Source organism: Emydura macquarii, unplaced genomic scaffold, assembly GCF_026122565.2.
Source record: "Emydura macquarii macquarii isolate MOO-44397 ecotype Brisbane River unplaced genomic scaffold, CSIRO-AGI_Emac_v2 contig_2948, whole genome shotgun sequence".
In the NCBI taxonomy this organism is placed as follows: domain Eukaryota; kingdom Metazoa; phylum Chordata; order Testudines; family Chelidae; genus Emydura; species Emydura macquarii.
The window spans coordinates 3514702-3534966 of record NW_027133085.1 but is presented as its reverse complement, the minus strand read 5'-3'; the positions used below and the strand labels follow the sequence as shown (position 1 = coordinate 3534966).

The window sequence follows — 20265 nt, the reverse complement described above, 5'->3', positions numbered from 1 at the left end:
GTTTCACCCTCTTCTCATACTTGCGCCAAATCAAGAGAACAGTGCCTTTTCCAAACAAAATAACACTAAGTAAACATGTTGGAATGCTTCATCATTTGATGCTTGAATTTGTTGTTTTTTTATTCATATAAAACTTAGCGCAACACTCTACTCAAATTCAGTAACAAGGGGGTTGAGATGTATTAAGATTCTGAGCTTTTTTTCCTAGAATGCTTCTCTGAAATTATTTTTAAAAAGTACAAGTCAGAGCTAGTCAAAATTTTTGTTAAATTTGACAAAAATTTTTTTTTGTTAATTTATTTTGATTTTGTCAATTTTTTTGGTTTTTTTAAATGAAGATTTTTGGCTGTGAAAGAATCCATTTTGTTTTTTCAGGCCCCCACCCTCTTTTCAAGGAGAAAAAGGGATACAGAAGCTTTTTTAAAAATGGTTTGGTATCTACTGATGAGAAGCAGTATAATAAAAGCATGGTGGTGGTGGTGGTATTAATTCTTTTTTTGTTTGTTTGTGGACCATTATGTTGAATAGATAGTCTTTTGGATTTCTGTGTGATTAAGATATGTTGTTTCAATGGTTTTTAGTAATTGTATATTTTATTGGTCTCATGAGTTCTTGAGACATCAATTATCAGTCATTCTAGGGATAAGAAGTCATCAATGACAGTTTATAGCTAGAATAGCTAAAAATTGACATCTCAAGAACTCATGAACTTGAATATGATAGTAACACTTTGAAGTTAGAAATGTGCTTGTCTGTTGATACAGTGGAAAATAACTGTACTATCTAATTTTGCTATAGAATAAATAAATTTTCTAACCACTAACAGAAAAAGTGGATTGTCTACTATAAAATGTAATGTTAGAACTATCTTCCTAAGAATCTAGACTGACTGTTAATTATCTCGAGACTGAAAGTTGACTGTCAGATAATTTATCAGTTTTATTAGATTGTAGAAAGCAAGATTTTGATACCTTGGTCAACGTGATGACTGCAACAAGGAGGGAAAATGTCTGGACTTGCAGTGCAGGCCTCAAAATAAAATAAACCCTTATGTCAGGCAGGATTCAAACAGAAACAAGTATGCTTGAGTGTCTTTTAATTCCTACTTAATAAGGGTACATTTCCAGTAACTCTCAGTTCAGTAAGGAACTCATTTGGCCTTTTCAGGCTCCCAGTAGAACTATGCAGTCCTTTTCTTACCAAGTTTATATCCCTGCTCTCTGGTAACAAAACTTCCTGTTAGCAATTAGCTTTAAATGTCAGTGAGAGTTTCCTGAGAGGAGTGCTGACAGGTCTCAGTGGTAGCAGCTATCTGTCCTCTGGTTTCCTAAACCAGGATCTTGCCCTTAGTTTGATAGGTCTCATGCAGGGTATAGGTACCCAGTAAGGGTATGTCTTCACTGACGGTGGCAAATTCGTCAGATCGATCGAGCGGTCAGTGAAGTCCTGCACAATCGATCCAGAAGTTGATGCATTAAAACCACCCCCTCAAGTGGTGAAGCGCTGCGTTGACGGGAGCACATTTCCTGTCAGTCCAGTGCAGTGAAGACGCCATGTAGAAGAGGAGTTACAAAGTCAATAGGAGTTATGCAAGCTACTCTGCGTAGTTTGTGTAACTCCCATCAACTGCCGCCAAATTTCCAGGTAAGTGTAGACCTGGCCTGAGATGCATTCACCCTCGGTGTAATGAGGGCTACTCTTTAGGGAAAACCAATTTCTCATATTACTCTTGTTTTATGGCCTCCACAATCGAGTAGATGGTGCATTAACATATAGGAAGACACAGCCCCTGCTCTGTTGAGCTCACAATCTAAATAGACATACAAAAGAAAAACAAAAATATCCCAAAGACCAAAAGGTGTGGACTAACTATGGGAAAAGAGGGCAGAATTTGAAGATTATGTGGCTACTTAAATAGTTATGAATGTCTTTAGCATGGGTTTGTGTTTGGGGAACTGTGATTGGAATGGAAGAGAAGGAGATGGAACAAGAAAGGGAAAAGGTAGCAGCATTACTGTGTTTCTCAGTTTTCTTATCTAAATACTCTTACATATAGGCATATAGAACATAATTTTACAATATCTTCCAGAGGAAATGGGAACTTTGTGCTTAATTTCACAGGGAGCAAGATTGGGACACTTAATGAAGGAAAATAGTCATCTGTTATGCTCCTTTATTTAATATGTCCATTTGAATCAGTTGAAGCAAAATGTACAAATTTAGTTTCTTAGCAGTTTCTTTTTCTTTCTTCCCCCCAGCCCCTATCCCAATTTCTTCTTTTCCAAGTCTTTGATACTTTGCATCAGGTTCTATGTATTTTAGCCTAATAGCTCTTTATTCTCTAATTAAGAAAGCCCCTATACAGCATTTAGTTTTCATTGAAAGCTCTGTTTTTTAATCAGTTCTCCAAGAATTCAAGATTCTCCCACTTTTGCAATAAGTGGGCTTTGGGTATATGAACTCAGAGCCCTATATAAAGCAGCATTTATTGAGTCATTACCTTTCGCCACCTTCTGGAGGTGTAAAAGACAGGGTGACCCCAAACAGGCTTTCCCTGCACCTTTTGATTGTTGAAGGGCCAGTGAGCTGGGAGCACACTCAGGCCCAAATTCTCTGAAGGTATAACTTCACTGACTTAATAAATTCTTTATTTTTATAACAGCAAATTCTAGGCCAATTTAGACTTCACAGTGCCGTTAATTTAGTTAATAAAATTTTTCATTAAAAATTCTTATCTGATCTTATTAATTTAGACTCTATTTTGGCCATCAGACACCGACAAGGTAACTCTATTGATTTTAGTGATGTTGTAGCAGCAGAGGTTTGGGCACTCAGTCTCCTAGATTCATCCCTAATCAGTTTTTCCCTTTTATTCCAAATTCTTTGCATGCTTTATTTCTTTAAATAGTATAGTGAATCAGTTTTATAATACATGTTTGGTTTTTGTCATCTTTTTAAGTTCTGGGCCTGTGCTATAGTAGTTCCTTCTTGGGCTGCTTCCCTTTTCCCAATGTCAGTCTTCCAGTTTGGATTATTTTTTCCAAGGGTGTAGATCTAAACTAGAGGACCATCATCTTGGAGTTTGTTTGTTCATTTACTGTAGTAAATAATTTAATCATTTTTCCCTATCTTAATTGGCCGAGGCATAAAGAGACAAGGTTTGTCTTAAAGCTTCCATTGAGCAAAAATATAGATCGCTAAGATCAGATGAAGAGTTTTAATAAAATTTGTAATTAACTAAAGAAGAGACACTGAGTTCAGATTTGGCCCAAAATTTAGGTTTTACCAAAATAAAGTTCCTCAAAACCTAAGACAATAAAATTGTTTCCAGTTAAAATATTTTAACAGAAAACGTGTTTTTTAAACAAACATTTTCTTGAAGCGTTTTTGTCCAGACATTACATTGGTGTTATAGTACACAAGTCAGAAATGGAAAATGAATAGATTCATTTTTATTTGATTTTTCACTTAGAGAAGTGCCAAAAGAAAATAAATTATATAATGAAAAATAAATAGGATTTGCAAAAAATTATTTCATTTTTATTAAGCTAAGGTGGACAAAGGTCACTTTAAAAAAGACTTTTATTCTGATTGCTGGCATTATGCTTTCATTTAAAAGAGAATCTTCTGGCAGAAGCACATGCTTTTTTTTTATTGTATTGACATACATGATCATTAATATGAGTATAAGAAATCAGATGCCCAGAACTTTGCTTTCACGTGACAAAAATTTATCCTCTGCGTGTTTTTACATTTAGGAGTAAATTCAGTGAGGTTTTTTTTTGTGGGAACATAGGAACGCAAGATTAGAAGTCACTGAGGATGACCAGATGTCCTAATTTTATAGGGACAGTCCTGATATTTGGGGCTTTGTCTTATATAGGCACCTTTACTGCTATTCTTGTCCCAATTTTTTACACTTGCACTCTGGTCACTTTAAAGTCACTTCCTGGGTCACTGAGTCTGGTCCCCTGTTATTACAGGCAACTCTATTTTATTATCCAGTTCCTAAATTTATCAAGATCAATCTTAAAATTAGATCATTAAACCCCACTGCCTAGGTAATATCAGCATATAAAAGTTCTGTACTCACTGATTACTTATTTATGTCTGTAAGAGCTCCTTTCCAGGCTGATGTGGCCAATACATTTTACTGCTTTTAAGTCTGGCCTTGCAGTGAAGTCATGTGACTTTTCCCACTTGCTGCTTTGGGATTAGAACACAAAATCTGCCTGCCACCTAGTTCTTGGTTTTAACTAGAAAGCCATGTTATTGTCTGCCCATTTTGTGTTCGCATACAAGCCTTATTTTCACTCTTTCTCGTTTTAGATGGGAAAACATTTTCTTCCTACGCCACTGAACTTTTAAAATACTATTTTCTAAAGTTTTTGGTGACAGTAATGTTGTTCTGTACCCTAACTGTCATGTCACATGAACTTGTCAATTTTGTGTTGAATTTTTCCTGCTCTTTGTACTTTCATTTACCTCCAAAGGATAGGACTCACTGAGGGCACCATCCTGCAATCCATACTGATTCCTTATACAGGCCAAAGGGTATGTCTACACTGCTGGCAGCACCACCAGCAGTGCAGGATCGATTTTTGCGGATTCAATTGAGTGGCAGTGAAGACTCGCTCAATCGAACCCGGAAGTCCACTCTGTTAATCCACCCCGGCAAGAAGCATAGCACTGCATCGATGGGAGGGTGTTTCCCATCAATGCAGTGCAGTGGAGACACCATGATAAGCAGACATTAGGAAGTCGACAGGAGATATGCAAGTTACTGTATGTAGCTTGCATATCTCCCGCCGACTGCCGCCGAAATCCGCAGCCAGAGTAGATCAGGCCTTAATCCCATTGATTTTAGTGGGAATTTAAACTGCAAGATTTATCCCTAAATTAATAATCATTAATACTGTGTCTTTGTATGTCCTATTCCTTATCTTTGAGGTAGTTTATGAAGATATTCCTGTGTAGGTGATTAACCTTCCTATATGTTCCTTAAAAAGAATTTGGAATGATATATGGTCTTTTAAATTCTTTTTATTTATCTCATTTCCTTCTTTTTTAAGCAAATGTGCCATTTTATCTATTATACTCTTTTACTTCTACTTGCTTGTACTATTTAGGTACAGCTTAACAATAGATTGTTTCTTTAATTAATTCCAATTTGTTAAACAAATATCTAATGTTCAGAAATTGCTAAACGCTTTTATTGATATGTGAAATCCTTTCTGTTTTTGGTAATTGTTTTTTGTTTTGTTTGCAGAATGCTCTTTTTAGTTGCATTAACAGAAATGAAAGTAAGTATGCTGTATATACTTAAATTTATCAATATTTATTTTTGTCCAGTTTTATTTTCCCTTCTATATTCTCAGTATTTAGACCTCATCCCTACAAGGGGAGGGGGGGAGGGAGCTCATGAATGAAATCAATGGGGCTATTCACGTGAGTAAAGTTATATGCTTAAGTATTTGCAGGATCAGGCAGTGTGTGTACTTTTGTATATATATTTAGTTTAGATGTGAATGCATATATCTTTTTATCTTCTCTCATTTATTTTTATTAGGGCTATCAAGTGCTTAAAAAATTAATCACAGAATTAATCACACTGTTAAACAATAATAGAATACCATTTATTTAAATATTTTGGATGTTTTCTACATTTTCAAAAATATTGATTTTAATTACAACACAATACAAAGTGTACAGTGCTCACTTTATATTTAATTTTATTACAGATATTTGCACTGTAAAAAAGAAACAAAGAAATAGTACTTCAATTCACCACATACAAGTCTTGTAGTGCAATCTCTTTATCAGGAAAGATGAACTTACAAATGTAGAATTATGTAAAAAAAAACAAAAACAAAACCCACCTCCATTCAAAAATAAAACTATGTAAAAGTTTAGAGCCTACAAGTCCACTCAGTCCTACTTCTTGTTCAGCCAATCACTATGACAAACAAGTTCGTTTACATTTACGAGAGATAGTACCACCCACTTCTTGTTTACAATGCCACCTGAAAGTGAGAACAGGCATTTGCATGGCACTGTGGTCGCCGGCGTCACAAGATATTAATATTCCAGATGCGCTAAACATTTGTATGCTTCTTCATGCTTTGACCACTATTCCAGAGGACATGCATCCATGCTGATGACAGGTTCTGCTCAATAACAGTCCAAAGTAGTGCAGATCGACACATGCTCATTTTCATCATTGTGCCACCAGCAGAAGGTTGATTTTCTTTTTTGGTTATTCGGTGTCTGCATCAGGTTCTATAGTTTCTGCATCTGAGTGTTGCTCTTTTAAGACTTCTGACAGCATGTTCCACACCTCATCCCTCTCAGATTTTGGAAGGCACTTCAGATTCTTAAATCTTTGGTTGAGTGTTGTAGCTATCTTTAGAAATCTCACATTGGTACCTTCTTTGCATTTTGTTAAAGCTGCAGTAAAAGTATTCTTAGATCGAACATCATAAGCTGGGTCATCATCCGAGACTGCCATAACACATAATATATGGTAGAATGCAGGTACAACCACAGAGCAGGAGACTCCTGCAAGGAGTTCAGTCACAAATTTAATTAATGCATTTTTTTAATGAGCATTATTAAGCATGGAAGCATGTCCTTGGAATGGTGGCCGAAGCATGAAGGAACATATGAATGTTTAGAATATATGGCAGTAAATACCTTGCAACACATGCGAATGCTTGTTCTCACTTTTAGGTGTCGTAAATAAAAAGTGGGAAACATCTTCTTTAAATGTAAACAAACTTGCTTGTCTTAGTGATTGGCTGAATAAGAAATAAGACTGAATGGACTTACAGGCTCTAAAGATTTACATTGTTTTGTTTTTGAGTGCAGTTATGTAACAAAAAAAAATCTACATTTGTAAGTTCAACTTTCCTGATAAAGCATTTGCACTACAGTATGAGGGGAATTGAAAAATACTAATTTTTGTTTATCTTTTTACAGTGCAAATATATGTAATAAATAATAATTATAAATTGTTCACTGTACACTTCGTATTGTGTTGTAATTGAAATCAATATATTTGAAAATGTAGAAAAACATCCAAAAATACCTATAATAAATGTAAATTGGTATTCTGTTATTAACAGTGCGATTAACCATGATTACATTTTTTTAAGCGAGTTAATGCAAAAAAATTAATCGCTTGAGTTAACTGCAATTAATTGACAGCCCTAATTTTTATTAGTAGGGCATTTGAACTGTTTCTTAGAAGTTCATCTGTTTCTGTTACTTTACTCTTTCATTTTATGATTTAAAGTGAAAAATAAGTAACAGGCAGAGATGAAACTTTAATCAACGAAGTTACTGTCTTGATGTAAATGTCTCTATTAATAGAAAAGGATGGAGGGGAAGAAATGAAAAAAGTTACACACATGAAATTATCTCTTGATAGAACATTTCCCAGGAAGTGTCCATGGGTTTTTAATAATGCGGCAACAAATATTTGTGTGTGAATGAGTCAGAATTGTTATTGTTATTTTAATTGGGTTACAACCTTTTGTAACCTTTATGTTGAAATGTTCCCAGTTTAATTTTAAATTGTTGAAGATAAGGGTGCAATAAAACCCAACTTAGTTTTCAGGTTCATGCCTCTAGGTCAGCTACAGAAAATGTATTTAGTAGAGGATCACGGTTCGACATTTTGAATGATAAATCCAACTCTGATTTAAAAGGAAAATGATTAGTTAACAAACAAGCATGCAATTACCACTTACACAATACTACAATTATACTTACACAATTTCATTTGCATGTATTAATGGTTGATCAGTCCACTGACTACAGAGTGAAGTATTGCCTTATAATCCTGGAAGCTAACGTTATCCTTCTGATGTTAATTGGAGCTCTCTTGCAATTTAGCCAAACTACTTCTTTTATAGTCTGTTATAATATGAATTAACTTTAAACTGCCCCTTACTATAATTATAGTTCTGCCACCTCCTTATTGGCTCTTTACATTATACATCTGCACCAAAGTCCTTAACATACTATCAGTATAGATAGCAGCATTTTAATGAAACATTCACAATTCTTAAAAACACTCATTAAAAACATTGCTTTAACCTGTTACAAGCAAAGCAAACCATAACAATATTCTGGGTCATGTCCTTGCTAACTTTTACTTTCCCATAACACTGTATCTTCCAGCTTACCTCTAACTTTCTCACACTAGCAACTTCAGTTTTCAGACTTCTCTACACTTTGGCCCCAAACCTAACTTCTGCTTATTTCTTAACCTAAACCATCCTATAGGTTACAGGGGTGAGCTACTCTTGTTAGTCTTTAGTGTGTATATTCTAAACATACTGTAAGACATGTATGGTTGTATTAAAAATACATAAAAACAAAATAACTGAAACTAAATATGACTATGTCACCAAAACTCTCTCAAGCACAAGGTTAACTGTAGGGATTTTTCCACCCTTAGTAAACCAGAAAGTTTTGGCCTCTTACCAGCCTGTAGACATGCCATTTCCATGTGTCAGATAATTGTTTTAGTAGAATATGCAAAAATTTGGTCTTTAAGTGAATTTATCGGTGAAGTATATGTGTTCTTTTTCTATATATTTGTTTCTGCGCACAGGAACACATAGTTGTTTTTTCATGTGTTTCCAGTGGGATCAGTTTGTTGCAGTTATGCAGGTCATCATACAAACTGCCGGGAATATTGTCAAGCAATTTTTCGGACGGACTCTTCTCCTGGTCCTTCACAAATAAAAGCAGTTGAAAGTTACTGTGCCTCTATTAGCCCTCAGTTAATACACTGCGTGAACAACTACACACAGTCATATCCAATGAGAAACCCTACGGATAGTAAGTAAAAAAAAATTTATAACTTTCAAAAATCAAAGAAATAATTGTATTGATATGGTATCTACTATATATTGTTAGATTTTGGGTTGGGTATTATTAATTGTTATAATTATTAATGCTATAGATCACTTCCTGTTAGTCTTCAGAGGGTTCAGTCTGCTAATATTTAAAACTAAAGAAGCATCTGCATGCCACTGCTGTTGATTTTATTAAAAATGTTTATCAGCATGTTTTAATGTAAAGCACCATGGTGAAGAATACTGCATAAATACATTTTGTTATTGTCATTAGATAGCTACCAATCGATAGATGACCATTTTTATTCTTTTGAATATTTAGGTTTGTATTGCTGTGACAGAGCAGAAGATTATGCCTGCCAAACAGCTTGTAAAAGAATACTGATGTCAATGAAAACAGAACTTGAAATTGTTGATGGACTTATAGAAGGATGTAAAACAATGCCCCTGCCTCAAGATCCCCTCTGGCAGTGTTTTCTTGAGAGTTCAAGATCTGTTCACCCTGGAGTCACTGTGCACCCTCCTCCTTCAACAGGCCTTGATGGAGCTAAATTGCATTGCTGTTCTAAAGCAAATACTTCCACATGTAGGTCAGTAGCCTTCTTGTTACCTTTCCCTTGTTATAAACTGTAGTGAAAATGCTCCAGTAGCTTCCCAGGTTTCAGGTGTTCTCATTCAAGTATCACATTGAATTGGTTTCTAGAAGTTCAGCAGATTGGTGCCTCTTCATGATGTCAGTTATCTTGTGCTCCAATCTTAACTTTCATGAAATAATATCTTCCTTTTATCTCAGGAGAGTAACAACTAAATCTACGAGAAACACCCAGTGAATATGCTGTATCCATGGTGGTTGAGTGCAGTGACAGATACTGGGGCAGGGTGAAGTGAAGCAATTAGTTGCTGATAAGACTTAATGGGGGAAGAATAGCTTAAAGTTTCAATCAGATATTGTGACAGGGCCAGACCGGACGGCTATGAAAGGGTGCTGGAAGGCATGTATATTAGCCCCCGGCTCCATAAAGCCCTATTCCCTGGCTAACCCAGCTGGGGCTAATTCAAGGCAATTGGGCCAATTAGGCCACCTGGAGCCTATCAAAGAAACTGCCCCAGCAGTTAAAAGCCTACACTTCAGGCAGGCGGAGAGGGCTGAAAGGGAGTTAACAGCCGGAGGAGAGAAAGCAGAGCCAAGCAAAGGGGAGCGGAGCTGCCTTGCCCTGCCCTGCCCTGCCCTGCCCTGCCCTGCTGTAGCTGTAGAGCTTGGGACTATCCTCCGTTGCTGCCACCAGACCAGAGACGGAGAGGTTCCAGCCTGGGAAGGCAGAACAACCCTTCACACCGGTACCAGGGAGCAGGCCACAAGCAGTGGAGCTGTGGACAGGTGACCCAGGGAAGGTAGTCGGTCTCAGGGACTAAGCAGTGTGAGACCACTCCTCGCAGGGTCTCTGGGTCGGGACTCGTGGTAGAGGGAGGGATCAGGAACCCTCCCTGCTCCCCTCCCAGCCGCACCACCGGCGTGGCCGGTTAAGTGCAGGACCCACAGGGTGGAATAGGCCCCCACCCCATCACACTGGTGTCAGGAGTGGGATCGGCGTGTGCAGCAGCTAGAAAAAAAAAAGGAGGGGTGAGACAAGAGGGTGGGGGATTTTTCTTTTCTCCTCCTCCTCAACACAATGGATTACATAGTAAAGGCACTCATACAGGCCAGAGCAGCCCAGCAGGAGGCCACCCGGACCCAGATGGCCACCCAGCAGGAATTACTGTGGCTTCAGCAAGAGACTAATCAGTTGTTGATCAGCCAGGCCAACCAAGACCGGGTCCTTTTGCGAGAAGTGGTGGCCCAGCCGAGGACCCTGGCTTCTCAAACCCCGGGGCCGGATGGGGCGTGAACGCTACAAGCCACTGGCTATCTGCAGAAGATGACTGGGGAGGACGATGTGGAGGCGTACCACCTTACTTTTGAGTGGGTTTGTTGCGCGTGAGGCTTGGCCCCAGGCTCAGTGGGCTGGTATTCTTGCCCCATTTTTGTGTGGAGAAGCCCCGGAGGCCTATTATGACCTACCCGTGGTGGCAGCGGCGGACTATTCCCAGTTAAAAGCAGAAATCCTGGCTCGGTCATGGGTAACGACAGCTGTGCGGGCCCAGAGGTACCACCACTGGAGATTTCAGGAGGGCAAGGCTCCGCAGTCGCAGCTATTTGATCTTGTCTACCTTGCCAAGAAGTGGCTGCAGCCAGAGGTCCCCGGCTGGAGAAGGTCCTGGAGATCCTGGTTATCGACCAATATGTGGGGGGCTGCCAGCCGATCTCCGTGCTTGGGTAGGACAGAATGACCCCTCTTCTTATGATGACTTGGTTGCACTAGTAGAGAGGCATGTAATGGCCAGGGGTCTCGCCTGGCCAATCAGAGAGGACTTGCCCCGGGTAAGATGACCCTCCCCTGTTCCGGGGCTCCGGACGCCTGAGAACCTGGTGAGGACCAGGTGAAAGACGAAGGAAACAGAAGGCCTACTGGAGGCCACCAAGGGACGGGGTAATGCGGGCAGGGAGGATAGAGCCAGACCCCTTAGCCCAAAGAACAAAGGGGTGCCTAGGGCCCCCTACTGATGCTATGCGAGTGGGGACACAGCTGCCCAATGTCCCAACGCCGAAGAACCCATGCAGTGCAACCTGGGAACCTGGCCGGACTCCTGTAGCCTAATCCACCTCGTAGGGGTCTCCCTAACCCCACACAGATACACGAGGCCTGTGAAGCTGAACGGAGTCAAGACCCTGGCACTGCTGGACTCTGGGAGCACCATTACGCTCATCTCGGGGAAAATTGGTGAAGCACAGCCAGTTAGCACAAGCTAAACGCACGGGGGTGACGTGTGTCCATGGCTCCGTAAGCTACTACCCCACCATTCCAATGAACATCGAAGTTCAGGAAGGTGTCACCAGAGTGACAGCAGGAGTGGTTCCTAGGCTCCCATACCCAGTTCTCACAGGAAGTGATTTCCCGGGCTTTGGGACCCTCCTTCCCCTGGAGTGGGCAGGGGGAGCGGAGGAACTTGAAACCACAAGGCGGACCCCCCCCCATACCCCCAATGGCCACCCCCCAATGTTCTATGAGATCGCCCAGGATCTATTTCTGGCCCCAGGGAAGGGCCAAAAGACCAGGGCCGAAAGGAGGGCAGCAAAGGCTTTGGGCACAAGAATCCTAGTCCAGGGGCTGAAGCCTGCCATGGTAGGCAGGCAGACCCAGGCGGCAGCTAGAGAAACAGCCTGGAGGGAAGAAGGCCCCGAAGCAGACCCCGAGCCAAGTCGCATTGAACCAGAAGCCGGGGTGGAGGCCGGTTCCTTGGAGCTGGGACAACTAGGAACAGTGAGAGAAAACTTCTATCGAGACCAGCCGACGACCCAAGATATGTCAGTGCCAGAAAGGAAGTGGCCAAGATCAATGGAGTCCCAGTGGAGGGAAGCACTCGGGGCCCGGGGCCATACTTTATGGTAAAGGGGGACCTGCTGTATCGGGCCACGGAGATGAGCGGGGAGCAGGTGCTGCAGCTTCTGGTGCCTTGGAAGCACCAAAATGCCGTGCTGAGCTTAGTACACAGTCTCCTCATTGGGGGGCACTTGGCCGTAGAAAAGACCCTGGCCCGAATCCTGAGAAGGTTCTTTTGGCCAGGTATACACGAGGAAGTTCGGCGCTATTGCGCCACCATCCCCGAGTGCCAGCTACACAGCCCCCAGCCTCACTTGCGGGCCCCTTTAGTGACCCAACCCATTATTGAGATCCCATTCGAACATATTGCTATGCACCTAGTGGGTCCCTTGGAGAAAACAGCCAGGGGACACCAACACATACTTGTTGTCCTCGATTATGCTACCAGGTACCCAGAAGCCATTCCCTTGCGGAATACCACTTCTAAAGTGATCTCAACTGAGTTAGTGAAGATTTTTGCCCGGGTGGGGCTACCCAAGGAGATACTAACGGATCAAGGGACCCCGTTTATGTCGAAGCTAATGAAGGACTTGTGCACTCTCCTATGGGTACGAGCCCTACAGACCTCCGTCTACCACTCCCAGAGGGACAGCCTGGTGGAGAGGTTCAATAGGACCCTCACGGCCATGATCAAGAAGGTGGTGAGCTGAGACGGCAAGGACTGGAATGCCTATTGCCATACCTTATGTTCGCCAATCGGGAGGTTCTCCAGGCCTCCACAGGGTTCTCCCTCTTTGAACTACTGTATGGGCGCCACCCCCGGGGCATCTTGGACAATAGCCAGGGAAACCTGGGAGGAGGAGCCCACCTCGGGAAAGAATGTTATCTATCATGTGCTCCAGATGAGGGACCAGATAGCCCGAGTCACTCCCATTTTGCGGGAACATTTAGAGAAAGCCCCGGGGGCCCAACAAGTCCACTATAATTGCCACGCCATGGTCGACGATTCCAGCCAGGAGACCAGGTGATGATCCTGGTACCTACCACTGAGAGCAAGCTGTTGGCCCAGTGGCAGGGACCCTATGAAGTGGTCGAGCCCGTGGGAGAGACCAACTATAAAGTATGGCAACCAGGGCGCCGGAAGCAAGAGCAGATCTACCACATCAACTTATTAAAACCCTGGAAAGCCCGAGAAGCATTTATGACCTTCACCCAGGAGGTGGTAGCACCTGCACAAGTGAAGATATTCCCCGACCTAACACCAAACCAAAAGGCCAAGTCATCGGAGATGGTAGCCCGGAATCAAGATGTCTTCACGACTAGCCCAAGCCGAGCAACAGAGGTCTCTCACCACATTATCACCAGCCCTGGGGCCAGGACTATGATGAGACCTTACTGAGTACTTGAGGCCAAGAGAAAGGAGATTAAGGCTGAGGTCAGAAAGATGTTGGAGATGGGGGTCATAGAAGAATCTCATAGTCAGTGGTGTAGCCCAATCGTGCTAGTACTGAAGCCGGACGGCACTACGAGGTTCTGCAATAACTTCCGCTGGCTAAACGAGGTATCTCGGTTTGACGCATACCCCATGTCTTGTATAGATGAGCTCATGGACCAAGTGGGCAAGGCCCAATTCCTGACTACCCTGGACTTGACCAACAGATATTGGCAAATCCCATTAGCTACAGAGGCAAAGGAAAAGACGGCATTTTCAACACCAGATGGGTTGTTCCAGAATACAGTCCTCCCCTTTCGACTACATGGGACCCCAGCCACCTTCCAGCGCCTAATGGTCAAGCTGTTACGCCCCCATGCCGACTATGCTGCTGCGTATCTGGATGACATAGTCATTCATACACCAGATTGGAAGACACATCTGAGGAAGGTGGAAGGGGTATTGCACACTTTGAGGTGGGCTGGCCTCACCGCCAATCCTGCCAAGTGTGCCATTGATCTAGCCGAGGCTAGATACCTCAGATACATTGTAGGGCGGAGTATGGTGAGACCCCAAATCAACAAGCTGGAAGCTATCCAGAATTGCCCCCGGCCTAACCGAAAGAAGCAGGTCCAAGCATTTTTGGGGGTGGTAGGGTACTACCGACAGTTCATCCCCCATTTCGCCTCCCGAGTCAGCCCCCTGACAGACTTGATCAAGGCCCGGGGCACGGACATGGTACAATGGACCACAGCAGCAGAGGAAGCCTTCACAGACGTACAGACGGCCCTCTGCAGTAACCTCATACTCCTCGCCCCCGACTTTACAAAGGAATTTATTCTGCAGACCGACACCTCGGAGGTGGGGTTGGGTGCGGTCCTGTCGCAGATGGTGGGTGACGAGGAACAGCCCGTTATGTACCTCAGCAGGAAGCTCCTCCTGAGGGAGCATAGGTATGCAGTAGTGGAAAGGGAGTGCCTTGCCGTCAAGTGGGCTATGGAGGCACTCCGCTACTACCTGCTGGGACGCCACTTTACCCTGGTGACTGATCATGCTCCCCTCCAGTGGATGCAGCGGAACAGGGAGAAAAATGCGCGGGTGACCCAGTTGTTCTTGTCCCTCCAACCTTTCAGGTTCACCATACAGCACAAGGCAGGATGTCGCCATGGGAATGCCGATGGCCTGTCCCGGGTTCACTGTCTGACGTCCCAAGTTGCCCAACCCAGGGGGCTTGAGCAGGGGGGGAGGATGTGTGACAGGGCCAGACCGGACGGCTATGAAAGGGTGCTGGAAGGCATGTATATTAGCCCCAGGCTCCATAAAGCCCTATTCTCTGGGTAACCCAGCTGGGGCTAATTCAAGGCAATTGGGCCAATTAGGCCACCTGGAGCCTATCAAAGAAACTGCCCCAGCAGTTAAAAGCCTACACTTCAGGCAGGCGGAGAGGGCTGAAAGGGAGTTAACAGCCGGAGGAGAGAAAGCAGAGCCAAGCAAAGGGGAGCGGAGCTGCCCTGCCCTGCTGCAGCTGCAGAGCTTGGGACTATCCTCCGTTGCTGCCACCAGACCAGAGACGGAGAGGTTCCAGCCTGGGAAGGCAGAACAACCCTTCACACCGGTACCAGGGAGCAGGCCACAAGCAGTGGGGCCGTGGACAGGTGACCTAGGGAAGGTAGTCGGTCTCAGGGACTAAGCAATGTGAGACCACTCCTCGCAGGGTCTCTGGGTCTGGGCCCGGGGTAGAGGGCGGGACTGTGCCCCCCGCCACCCTGCTACCCTCCCAGCCGCACCACTGGCGTGGCTGGTAAAGTGCAGGACCCACAGGGTGGAATAGGCCTACCCCACCACAATATATTTTTCCAGTTTGATCAACCACAAATATATGGTTGAGAAACCTACCAATGTGGCTGTTACCAGCGAAAGCAGTATAGTGTCACTGAACTAGAACTGAGCAAACAGTTCACAACATATAATTTATACTAACTGCATGAGTTTTTTCTAGTCTCATTCATGTGCCATTTAATTCTTGAATAATTAATTCTTAATTATTAAAATTATTCATGAATTGAATCAGTTAAACATAACTGTGTAGTTTATGACATAGGTCACCTAAATTACTGTACAAATAATGTAGTCATTTGTAATAATCCCAGTTTACCCCATGGTGGAGAGCTAAATTATCCGGTGAGGGAACAGTAACAGTTCTGTATAGCCTAAGTATTATCCAGTACAGTGTGAATTGTGAATTTTACCATCATTAACCATTTGAAATTTGAAATTCAAGCTAAAAAATCTGTTTTGTAAACATTTGCCATAGTAAAGTTTGAATGCATTAATGTCTGCAGAAAGCAAAGCTCAAATGGTTGCAGTCAAACCAAAATTCACTTTTGAATTCAATGAGGATTTTCAATTTTTTTTCTCAGTTTGCTTGGATCTGTTATAAATGTTCCATTCCATTTTCCCTCTGTATTTGATTCTCAGCTGTTATTTATTAAAATTGGTTAAAGCTGTAAGTATAGAAGGTCAAGGTTTCAATAGTAAGCCCCTATTTCTTGCAAAATTAAACTTTTGCCTGCAAAGCCACTTAATTTACCGCATAAAGTCTAAGGTCAGCAACAGATTTTCTATTTGCAATTTTTTTATTTACAATTTTTATGAGCAAAACTGATTTGGACATTTACAAGACTCTTTGCATTTATATAAAAAAACCCAAACAACTCTGCACTGGTATCTGGTTGGGGTTTTTTAGTAAGTCATATGATTCAGAAACATCTTCAGTGCTATAAGTGAATTTAGCCTTAATGATTTTGTTTTATTTTAATATGCATTTGGGAGAAGACTAAAATGAGTGAAAGATACTATGTCTATGGTTAATTTTATGATTTTTCATTAGGCTTTCAGGCTGCGATAATGTTAAAAGAACATTATTAAGGTTGCAGAGTCAAGAAGTCAAAGTTAGATAATGCCAGAAATAAGGCTGTCGGTGGGGTGATGCATGCATAGTTTGTTCCACACTAGAACTGTTAAACACTTGAGCATGCTCAGTCAGCAATTTTAGCTGATAAAACTGAAAAAATCTTCTGAGCATGTACAACTGTAATTTTTTTCAATGGCTTATAATGGCAAAATTTGGGCAAATTTTCACAAAGATGGCAAAATACACATTCCTGATAGAAAGGCCCTTCTCTAGCCAAATTTCAAGTCCCTGAAAAGGTCACCAGAATTTAACATAGGTAAAACAATGTATTTTTCCCTAATCTTGTTCTCTAAACAGCTAACCCATTTTGACTGAAATTATCTAAAAAAAAAAACCTGCCTGAGGGAGACATATAGTATATAAAATTTCAGCACAAATAGGTATGTTTGCCAAAGTTATAAGCAACTGAAAACAGGGTCCTATATGTCCTGGAATTATGCAGTGCTGCTTCTCCTCCAAAACACAACAATACAGTGCAGAACAATCAATATATCCGTTTCTTATTTACTTAATTTGATGTTAAATACTCAGTTTATTGTAGCCTGCCTTCAGTTTTTGAATATGCTGCAGATTTTTGTGTTTCACTGTGGAACTGCATTGTAGTAGTTGTCTGGGAGGGGAGCCTGGAGGTCTTGACATTTGGATAGAGACAAGTGTAGTGTTTGCCACCAAGGACGTGTATAGTGGTGTGGGTATTTTGGGAACCATGAAAGCATCTCGAAGCCTCAAGCTTTGGGAACTGGGGGAAGACAGACATCTCCTCCTGCTCCTCATTTTGAACAGGAGACTATATAACTTGAAATTGAGGGATGGGGTTAGAACTTTTTCCCTCTTTATTACCATCTGAGTTATCACCCATAGAAATGGATGGGGCAATTCTCACCTCAGAGTTACTATTTCAGGCTATCTACAAACTCCAGTAGATATCTTTGCATTGTTTGTACCTACTTCACATTCTGAAGTTTTCTTCACAAGTATCATAGCTAGAGGGTTACTTTGCTTTTTAAATGAAATCTGTCACTCTGGAGAACAACTTGAATGGTCTGTCTACATCTACATATTGGGCCCAATCTTACAAACTGTCTGGGTGTTAAAAACCAAAACTTTAGTGAGAATTTTGAAGAATATGGGCTTCATGATGAGAATATGTAGTTTCTTTTTGTATGGTACAAGACATCTAAAAAATTGCTTTTGTTTTAATTTGATTTGTTTTTTTCAGGGAATTATGCACTAAACTTTATAGCACAAGCTGGGGCAATACACAGAGTTGGCAAGAATTTGATCGCTTTTGTGAATACAGCCCCGCTGAAGTTTCCATGTTGACCTGTTTAGCAGATGTACGAGAACCTTGTCAGTTGGGCTGTAGAAATCTCACTTACTGCACTAATTTTAATAACAGGTAACAGAAATGCATTAAATATTTCATAAAGAAATTCATGTACTTTAAGTAAATTTTTTTTCCAATTTATATTCTTCATGTTATAGTTTTTTTTTCCCAAAGATTGTTTTGTAATCAGATAGTGACTTTTTATTTCATTATTCAAGTAAAATCTTTTTAGAAAGATTCTTGAGAAACTGTGTTTAATTTTGAAACACAGAGCACACTTCCGAAAGACATATTCAGTGCTATCATGATGAGACTGATTGGAATAAAAGTTCACGTGTATTGTAAAATCTTGCTACTCATTAGTAAAATGTTTCCCTGGTTGTTCATTGTACAGACAAATAGACATTTATTACTCACTCTTTATTGTTCCATTAGTTGTTTTAGGTATAAATCTAGTTCTAGATATGTATCTGGTTCTGCACATTAGAATACAGTTGCCACAAATGTTGTTACAATTCATTGCTGCCTCTCTTATAAAACAAAACCTGGTCCTTTTTGTAATTGTCCTGATTTTTTTACTTTGAAATACCACTGAGACCAAATTGTCAATTTATAAGTAAACCTTCAGTTCTTAAAAGCAAAAAAACTGTATACTTAAATACTGTATACTGTACATTACAAAATGTAGTCACAATATGTAGCTTTTCATATTAAATTTTAAAATTTTCCTCATAAAATTGTCTCAGAATGATCTGTTCTTATTTAAAATTCTTATTCTTCCAGAGATATACAAATCAGAGTTGTATTCAGGCAGCTTTTTTATAAAGCACTGAATTTTTCCAATAGATTATGACGGTGGTGAATGTTCTCTGAAAGAATACAAATGTATAATTTTTAATCTTGTCCCTTGTTTATTTATATATGTAAAAATAAGGCACAAGGTCAAAAATGAATACATTAGGAATTTTAAATATATATATGAAAGACTGTTACTGAATTAGATCCCTCCAACTTTGTCTAGGAATTACAGACAATGATATATAGACACAACAGGTGAAATCTTGGCCCTATTGAAGTCAATGGCATCAGGATTTCACCCAACAAGTAGAGCTGAAAACAGAGTTTCAGCTTTTAAACACTTAATTTTCTCATTTTTATTATTTTTAAGGTATCTTCATGAAATCATTTTTAAAAATCATTTTCTTGGAGGGGTTGTACACAGTTGTCTTTTATACCAATAACAACACATAGCATAGGTTCTACACAGGTTGTAGAATTTATGTTGTATAAAGTACATTTATTTTTTCCCTGCTTTATAAAGATGCTATGCTAACTTTTTTCCTTTAAGACCAACAGAACTTTTTAGAAGCTGCAATGCCCAGTCAGACCAAGGAGCCATGAATGACATGAAGCTTTGGGAGAAAGGAAGTATTAAGATGCCATTTATAAACATTCCTGTTCTTGACATTAAAAAATGTCAACCAGAAATGTGGAAGGCAATTGCTTGCTCACTGCAGATTAAACCTTGTCATAGTAAATCTAGAGGAAGTATTATTTGCAAGTAAGTACAATCATAAATCTTTTCAACTTCAGTAGTTTTTAGTTTACATATAAACCAAAACCACAATCTACTATAGTACTGGGTTTGATTGACTTGTTAGAAAAGGCAAACACAGAAGGAATTTGATCTTGAATTGTTAATGTACTTCTAGTAAAGTAAATGGGAGTTGAAAGTGCTAAGCTTTTAAATGAATAGAGTGTAGAGAAAAATCTTTTCATGTTTCTATTATAAAGATCAGTTTTCAGGTTTTTTTGCATCCTGCTTTACATATATGAATAGACAGAACAAAGGTGTTGGAAGGGCAAACAGTGGTGCAGAAATGACATGTCCAAGTTGACACAACATGTCAGTGCAACAATTGGATAGGACCCAAGTTTTCTGATTCCCAGTCAAGTGCTCTTTCCACTAGACCAGCGGTTCTCAACCGGTGGTTTGTGGAAGACGGCTCGGTGGTACGCGAGGCAAACCTTGCCGCCGATTCCGCCGCTGAATCCCCCCCCCCCCCCCCCCCACCACCGCCGATAAACCCTGCCGCCGCCGAATCCCCCCCCTGCCGCCGCCGATAAAGCTCACCGCCGCCGAATTCTTTCCCCCTTCCGCCGGCGAGAAACTTTGCTGCCGCCGAATCCTCCCCCCCTCTGCTGCCGAAAAAGCTCTCTGCCACCGAATTTCCCCCCGCTGCGAA

At 41.2% G+C, this 20265-nt stretch overlaps 1 protein-coding gene across 6 annotated transcripts in view; it reads left to right on the top strand.

The window, feature by feature from the left end:
• The window catches only part of RECK (reversion inducing cysteine rich protein with kazal motifs), a 138185-nt gene that overhangs the window by 62363 nt on the left and 55557 nt on the right, over positions 1 to 20265 (top strand). For 5 of the 6 annotated variants that reach the window (XM_067569862.1, XM_067569863.1, XM_067569865.1 and 2 more), the window contains 5 exons: positions 5270 to 5303; positions 8653 to 8850; positions 9190 to 9457; positions 17912 to 18091; positions 19368 to 19580. In XM_067569862.1, the coding sequence (XP_067425963.1) occupies positions 5270 to 5303; positions 8653 to 8850; positions 9190 to 9457; positions 17912 to 18091; positions 19368 to 19580 (893 nt within the window). Of the gene's footprint in view, positions 1 to 2753; positions 2784 to 5269; positions 5304 to 8652; positions 8851 to 9189; positions 9458 to 17911; positions 18092 to 19367; positions 19581 to 20265 lie in introns of all 6 variants that reach the window. The other variant, XM_067569868.1, reaches the window with a different exon arrangement.